Genomic DNA, 8418 nt, shown 5'->3' with positions numbered 1-8418 from the left:
TTTCTTATACAAGAGAAAGAAAAAAAAATCCAGCCAAATAACACCATAAAAGTGGTGTTTCTGTTCTAAAACCTTTCCAACAGTGTCGACACAAAAACAGGAATTGTAAAAACAAAAGGATTAACTTATTGCATGGTAATGGTGTTATTAATATTTTATAAAGTGTGACACTGCAGCTACACATCCTTATTTTCCGCTCAGTAAAAACCACATCAGATTACAGTTCCTTTTTTTTTCTATTACCATCAGAGAAAAACTACTAATTAAACAATTCTGTTTAATTAAAAAACAAACAAAACTGAACAGCTGGTTGGAAGTTTGTGCTTGTATTTTTGTTTTGTTTTGCCAAAATGCTGTTCTAAATGTGTGTTAACATTTTGTTTTCTGGAATAAAATGCTTGTGAAAAATGTTACATCTTGCTGTGTTTTGCATTTCATCACCTCCAGTTGTGTTCGTTATTAGGTTTAGTGAATAAAAGCTGCCAATTTTCTTCCAATAATAGCCTATCATGTTGCATATTAAGCACACTGAGATGATTGCAATGCCAGCTCTAAATATAAGGTAAATAAAAATAAACCTTTTATTTTTTGCTCTGAGCCACATGAGGCTCAAGTGTCTATATGTCAGATTAAAAGTGTTTGTGTGTAAAACAGTAAAGCATCTTCGTGTCAGAAATATATTTATATATTCCACCACTGCATAAAAACATATCATGTAAATGGATTTAATGTTTTCTGTGTAGTTTTATTATGACGAGTCCTCCCCTCCTCTGCGGCTCCTCGCCTGTCTCCTCTCACGACCCGTCCGCCGCTGGACCCACAATTCCCCGCGCCAGGGCAACATGGAAGAAAGCAGCGACCGCCGGAGAACAATGTTTTGGCAATAAATCCCCCGAGCGGCATAGACGGAGACGATACAAACGCGTTTGGAACCAACTGCGGTCATGCGTAGGTGAGCTGGGACAGACGCGAACCGGGATTTGGTCGAACCGAGCCGTCGGCCTTTGTCGAGAATTACGGGAACGATTGTCCGACTCTGTGTGTGTGTGTGTGTGTGTGTGTGTGCAGACGGAGAGCCAGCATCATTGTTTCTGTTGCCTGGGCCCTAAATGCGGGTTTTCACACGGGGCTAGCTAACGGCTAACTAGCTAGCTCGTGGCAGCCTAATTGTTATAAACACAGCTGCCTCGGACTAGCGTGTAGCTGTGGTGCGCTCGGTCGGCGCATTTAAGTCTACGTGGAGCCCGGTCGCTTGGTGAATATTTCGCCAGCCACCCGGGGGCTGGTAAGCATTATCCGGTGGTAATTATAGCCAAAGTTTAGCTATCAATAAATAGAGCGCCAGCGCTGCTCGCAGCCAGACAGATTTGATTTCACGGGCGTCATCAAAGCTGGGGAATCGGAGTATGAGCGATACGTGCCGCAGACCCAACTTCAAAGTAAATGGGTTGCTTTATCTCCTCGAATCAAGCTTTATTTCATTCAGGTCCCATTTAACTCACGGTAAATCGTTTGTCGAACGCCTTCGAGTATTATTTTGTAAATAGTTTATGTTAATGTGTAAGTGGCGTTAAATCACGAGTCCTATTTTAGCCTTAGCTAACTTGATAGCAGCTGCGCGTAACATGCTAAAACGTTACGTCCTCGATAACGATTTAAATGATAAATATTTTAAATTTATCTCGGGCCTTTTGAGGTATTTTGACTTTCAGCGTTGATGCAGCTCATAGAAGGCTAGAAATTTATTTTATAGGGGAGTCTGAACCGATTGTTTTGGTTGAGGACGCAAAGATGCTTTGATTGTGTCTCATTGTGGCTAGCTAACGATGCTAACTAGCTGGCTAACTATTATGCATCACAAAAGCTCATCCGCTTTCTGCTGAATGCGGTGTCGCGGAGCCAAATGGTCAGCAGGTCTAGACTAAACAATAAATTCTCGTTCGGTTTCTTCTCCCGGTCCATGCGTGCTTGCTTACACGTCCCACTTAAGGTCGCCGCACTGCTCCCTTGCTTAAAATCCCACAAATCGACTCGCTGGATTTGACCTAAATTTCGTTTGTTTTAGACAAGTGAGCTGAAGCGATTAATTCGCCAGTGTCGCAGCCCCGGTCGTGTCCCTGGCTTTTGGGTTCGTTGCAGGTTTATTAGACTAAAAGTGGCATTTTGGCGTGATCCAGCTTGCACCGGAGAGTAATAACAATAGGGGTGAATGTCGAAAGGCTATTAGTCGCTGCAGGTCTTGTTTTCACTCCGGTTCAATTCGTAGGTGGTGCTAAAAACGTGGGAGATTTGGATTAAATATGCGCCATTTTTTAAATAATTTTCCTTTGGGATTTAAAGGAAGGGTTCACATTTTGCATGAGTAATTGGCTCAAACACCCACATGAAGCAGATGAGTGTTAATCCTCAATGTGTGCTTTGTTATACTAGATTTACTTAAATCACGTCAACATTTTACGTCTCTGGAATCTGTTACTGAAAATACACGCAAAGCATATGTGTTGTGACTTTTTTTCTGTTTGTTTAGGACCATTTGAGTTGTTTATCCGGTGGTGGTATGAGTTTAAGGCTAGAAATTAATCATTTAATGTTCCTCAGGTTTTTTGGAGTAATGATTATTTCATTACCCACTGTACTTCTCATTGTAAGTTATTTATAGAAAGCCTCCCTTTTAAAATAAACAGTTTTTTTGTGTATAGTCAGACTAAATGTGCATAGTTTCATTGACAGTGTGTGCTTTTTACTGGGTAAAGCCTGTCTAAGTTTGTAACCAATTGGGACCTTGGGGTAAATTTAGAAATAATTATAATGCACATGGAATTTACTGAAAGCTTGTTTTATTATCTATAACCGTAATACTGAACATAATGTGTTTGCATATAAGATGTTATACATCACTCTTGGCTGTTAGACATTATAATTCAGAAAATAATTCCGATTCATTTAGATTTAAGAAAATAATCACATTTACAGTTTGACTGTGTTATTGCCTTGCCACTGTGACAGAGTTTACTGAAAAAGGTTGATCATGTGTGTGGTGTTTCGGGAGAATTGCCGAAATGTGTCTTTTATGAAGACGTAAACATGTGTTTCTATCTGTCCTCTCTTTCAGAATGATCTCCTCCTGCATTCCTCATTAGATTAACCGCCCTCCTTCTTCCCCCTGCATAAAGTAAACAACCACCATGAGTATTATCCAAGACAAGTTAGGCAATGAGTTTTTGCGCAATGGAGGCATGGACCCCAATTTTCCACCGGGCATGCTTATGTTCAGCCACCTGCCTCCAGTCACCAGCTTCACGCGGCTGGCCTCCCAGTCAGTTATGGGTGAACTTCCCCAAGAGATGATCCTGAAGAAAGAGCGCGACTCGCCTCCAGAGCACCAGGTCACCGCGGCAAACTCGGGGGGCTTCCTACACAGCATGGGCATTAAACAGGAGCGACTGAGTGAGCTGGATTACAGAATGCCCCTCTACGGCGGTGGTGGAGTAGGGGTGAACTGTGCTGGAGGGGGCTCAGGGAAAAGTGGTACTGACATGGCAGATATGTCTTTCGGCAACCAGCACCAAAATCACCAGAACATGCTCCTGCATGACCTCAGCCTCAACAACGTCCGTTCCTTGGGAGAACCGGTGAGAGGGGGGATTTTTGGTTCTAAATATCTTAAACTACAAGTTTAGCCCAGCATTTTTGCCGTTTATTTGCTTTTTTTTTTTATTTATTCTCATCTGTACGCAGAACTTTCAATAGATATTTACTGACTATTTGTTCACAATGAAAGTAGTATTTGTTACCTTTCTCTTAACTGAGGTGCATTTATTTCTGCTTTCTTTTAGATGCCTGGAAGACCAGGTAAAGAGCCAAAAGAGTCCTCAGGTAGAAGAGGGCGGAGAAGCAATGGGGACGGGCAAGGAGGCAAAGCTCGAAGGAAACGCAGCGATGCTGCAAAGGTTAATCTCGTATTTTAAAGATGTCTTTGGCTGAAAATTGTCACTGCATTTAAAGGGACATCGCTTGTTTTTAGGCTAACATAGATGTATTTTGTACATTTCTCGTAGGCTATGATGTTGGAAGGAGATGGAGCCTGCCTGTCCCCAAACTCCAAACCACATATCTGTGAGCACTGTAACGCTGCCTTTCGCAGCTCTTACCACTTGCGTAGACATGTGCTCATACACACAGGTAAGGGATTTTCACTGCTTTATCTATAGAATGAATATATATGAATCATGTTATACAGTGTAAAGCTCCTTTTCTTAGTTTTTCTATGGCTAAAAATCTAACTATATGAGCTGCAGACAGTAAATGTAAAATAAGTAATAGATCAGTAAAAGCTATAGAAACAATAACTGTTTCTATGGGATGGATGCAAATCAGTTTAAATGAACTCTGCAGCCTCATATATGTTGTTAAAAAACTTGAACAGCTAACTTGTTAAAGGCCATGTTACCCAAGATTTGATGATGCATGTGCAATGTGTAAAACCATAACGCTCTGCCTTACAATGAGTATTTGGGACCTTGGGATCCTATTTAAAACCAGACAACCACCAAATACAGCGATGACTCAATTATTACTCATGTGTTTCTCGACAGCTTGGTCATTCCCTTTACTAAGAATTCCTCACTTGGTTTTTTTGAAGTTAAAACTCATAAAGGCTTTAAAGAAGAAGTCACCAAAATTATTACATTTTATACAATCCTTCACCAAAATGATTACATTTTATACAATCCTGCGGAAAAGTCTTAATCCTTGTTTCTTAGTATTTAATGTCTGAGGAGCCATACATTTTTGTAGTTTTCTGAAAGTAGTTTTGCGCAATAGTTCTTCAGGCTTGTTGCTTGAGGCCTTCTTTAACTTAGTGTGTGAATGGTTGTCTCTACAGGTGAGAGGCCTTTTCGTTGCAGTCAGTGTAACATGAGCTTCATTCAGAAGTACCTGCTCCAGCGGCATGAGAAAATCCACAGCGGTGAGTTTGAGCTTCTGTGGGGGATTTTTTTTGTTTGTTTGTTTGTTTTTCTTTTATTATACCTGAAATTAAAGTCTTTCTGCTGTATTTTTTGTTGAAGCTATGTCATTTCTGATGGTGTTTCTGTTGTTGCTGCAGGGGAAAAGCCTTTCAGCTGTGACCAATGTAACATGCGCTTTATTCAGAAGTACCATATGGAGCGACACAAAAGGACACACAGCGGCGAGAAACCGTATCGCTGCGATACCTGCCAACAAGTAGGCACCTATTAGCGTTGTTTTGGGTTTTTTTGTGTTGGTATTTTTACTAAATTTTCGATATTTTCTTTATAATTATTATTGTTTTACTTTTTAGGTTACTTATTAAGCTGTTTGTCACTGTAGTGCATACTATAATAGTTTTTTCCTCTTTTTTTTTTTTTTTTTTCTCTCTCAGTTTTTCTCAAGAACAGACCGGTTACTGAAGCACAAACGGACTTGTGGAGAAGCCATAAAAAAGGGTCTAGATCCAAACATGCTGGAGCTCACTGAAGCGGAGCTAGGCCAGGGCAGCTATTCACTCTCTCAGGGAAACTCTACCACCTCTGGACGCAAGAGGGCAAAGTCCAAAAATGGTGAAGGTGGTGAACGCAAGAAAAAGAAGAACGCCTCGGCGACGGCGACCTCATCTTCTGGGGGGATGGCCCGCGACCTAGGCCTGCAGGACTTCAGCATGGAGCATCCCTCAGGCTCTGATCCTGTCATGCAAGGGCGTGCTCCCAAGTTGGTCTTTAAAAAAACTGGTCGCAAAGGGCTAGATAAGGGCTTCCTCTCCCTGGAAGATGGCGCTGATGGACAGAAACTGTTAGGCCAGAAGCCTGGTGCCATGGATCACGTGGAGGGCTCTGGACTTGATAACATGGGTCTACTCCAGGGACCTGGGGGCAACAAGCCTGGTCCCACCACCAGCAGCAACTATGATGATGCAATGCAGTTTGTCAAAAAGCGGCGCTACCTCCACGCAGTTAACAACGACTATGGAGCCAGCTCACTTCACATGGCATCCCAGGGCGGCAGTGTGATCCAGGGTTCTTTGGGTCCAGAGCCCACACTGGCCATGCTGGACTCCTCGCCGCTGGAGCTCAAACACGACAAGTCAGGCATTCCAGATGAGGTACTGCAAAGCCTGCTAGACCATTATAGCCATAAGCCAGAGGGAACGCACCACCACGATGTGACTTTCGACCTGTCAGACCACCCACACCATGTAGACCTCCAGCCAGCAGCCCCGGTTACCCCAGAATTGGAGGATGATTCCCCCAACGGTGGTGACAAAACGGCAGTGATGAGCGAGTACTCCAAGTTCCTCCTCCAGGCCCTGGAGCGCACCAGCCATAGTGGACCCTTCCCCAGCCTTGGTCCAACGGGGCCTTTCCCGCTCCTGTCCAGCAGTTCCAGTCCCACAGGGCCCTTGTTTTCTGACAAACATGCATACACCACTTCTCCACTAGATTGTGGCTACCCACCTGCTGTTTCCTCTCCGCTGCCCATTGTTGCCCCTTCATCCTCGTCCTCGTCATCTTCCTCCAAGTCCCACTATGGAATGCTTGTCGGATCCCCCTCCCAGACAGGCTACCACCTCAGCCTGGAATCCACGGGCCACCAGCAGCTGACTCCATCTCAGGAGCTAACCGAACAGTTGGAGAAGCAGCACTCCCCAGGCACCTTCAACCTTCCCCCCCAGGAGCTTACCGGCACGGCCGATGGCTCCAAGGGACAGCAGTCTAAGGCTGTAGGGAGCACTGCACCTACCAACGGCTCCACCTACCCAGACCTGTCCCCATTAAACCCCCCGAAAGAAACCACGTACCAGATCGAGAACTTTGCCCAAGCTTTTGGCTCCCAGTTCAAGTCCGGACGGCGGACCCCTCTGAGCTACGGCAGCGACCCTGGAGCAGAGGTGGAACACAGAATACGGACTCCAGTGTCAGAATTCTCAGGGTATAGCAGCTTGTTAGCTGACGTCAGTGAGCCAGTGAGTACAGGATCAAAAACCCCGACAAGCCAAAGTTTCAGATAAGGGTCAGACAAGGTGAAGCCTGTAGGGGCCTGTTTTGTTACTGTCCATACGGCCCCTTCACCTGCTCTAATTTTGTTCCTGTTGCAAAGTTTTGTTTTATGAACACTGCCATTAAATCTTAATACAAAAATGACCAGGGAGGGTCTACTATGGCCTCAAATGCAATTTTTTTTTTAAAAATTCTCATTTTTATCATGTAGTCGCCTATGTTTTGTTTAAGAGTAGTGATTTTGATATGAACGTACCGTAGATTTAAATGTAATTTAAAAACATTTAGAGGGTAGCTTTGAACATGCTTGTTTTTTTTTTTTCCTTCTTTCTCTGAACCTTTGGGTTTTTATCAATCATCATACCATTGTAAAGTAATTATGAATAATGTTGATGATTTCAATAATAATAACATTGTGGCAGGGAAAGGCCCAGAATTCAAATGGCAAAAAAAAAGTATATATTGTCTGTTACAAGAAACATATAACTCAGGAAAATAGGCAAAATTGTGTAATAAGACTTTGTATTATGAGATGCAATTAGCACAGTTTTTACAGATGTACTTTGAGACTGCGAAGCTTTGAATTGACTTTTTATTTTTTCCACTTTTTTTTTGTTTTTTACTTGTCTAGAACAAATTTACAGTACATGATAACGTTTGGTTTCTACTGCACGTAGCTTTTGTCGAGATTACGGTACTGTTGTCTCAATACGAAGACGCCCACATTTCTTCTTTTTTGAGAGCCACATCTACACAATTCAGTGCAAACTGTAGCAGAATCCAGCCCGCTGTGCCCCTCACGTCATCTTCTAAACGCGAAGATGTTTCATTATTACTGACTGATTATTGTAGCGTCAGATGATTAAAACCTGTAGAACCATACAGTCACATGTGTGTGCGTGTATGTGTGTGTGCCAGTGTGGCTGTAAGAAAAGACAGCTCAGACGAAATTCAACGAAGAAGTAACTGCATCGCTGTTACAGCTGTCTGTCTCAGAACGCAATGGACGCCAGTCGTTTTTTTAATATATATATATATATATATATATATATATATATATATATATATATATATATATATATATATATATCATGCTGTTTGCGGAAATAACTTATCTTATTTTAAATAAGTCACCACTTTTTGTACTCCACTCCTTGCTGTTCCTTTTTTATGTCGACGGAATCAAACAAGCACTTTTTTAAACAATTCATTGGAAACGACAATAACCCATTCAATTTGCATATGTGATACGTGATTATTATGCTAATTAATATTTTTTAAGAGGAGAAAACTGTGAATGGGAGGGTGGGCGGGCTGGGTTAGTTAATGGGGTTGATTATGTGTGACCATGGGCATTTAAGGGTTTTTTTATTTTTCTTTTCTTTTTTTTTTTTTTTAAGGG

At 42.4% G+C, this 8418-nt stretch overlaps 1 protein-coding gene across 3 annotated transcripts; it reads left to right on the top strand.

Annotated features, from left to right (window-relative positions):
* Positions 1–807: 807 nt before the first annotated feature.
* Positions 808–8067, top strand: znf281b (zinc finger protein 281b). 3 transcript variants are annotated; one of them, XM_017434027.3, is made up of 7 exons: positions 808–952; positions 3113–3632; positions 3837–3950; positions 4059–4182; positions 4886–4969; positions 5108–5226; positions 5405–8067. In XM_017434027.3, exons 2-7 carry the CDS (start codon positions 3186–3188, stop codon positions 7025–7027), a joined length of 2511 nt encoding a protein of 836 aa, XP_017289516.1. In that variant the 5' UTR covers positions 808–952; positions 3113–3185; the 3' UTR covers positions 7028–8067. The 3 variants fall into 3 exon arrangements, with proteins under 3 accessions (XP_017289516.1, XP_017289524.1, XP_024866853.1); XM_017434035.3 differs by lacking the exon at positions 808–952 and adding an exon at positions 1049–1285; XM_025011085.2 differs by lacking the exon at positions 808–952 and adding an exon at positions 1310–1439.
* The last annotated feature ends 351 nt before the right edge of the window (positions 8068–8418 follow it).

This window comes from Kryptolebias marmoratus, linkage group LG17 (assembly GCF_001649575.2).
Source record: "Kryptolebias marmoratus isolate JLee-2015 linkage group LG17, ASM164957v2, whole genome shotgun sequence".
In the NCBI taxonomy this organism is placed as follows: domain Eukaryota; kingdom Metazoa; phylum Chordata; class Actinopteri; order Cyprinodontiformes; family Rivulidae; genus Kryptolebias; species Kryptolebias marmoratus.
The sequence above is the reverse complement of the archived record's forward strand: the minus strand, read 5'-3'. Positions and strand labels throughout refer to the sequence as shown.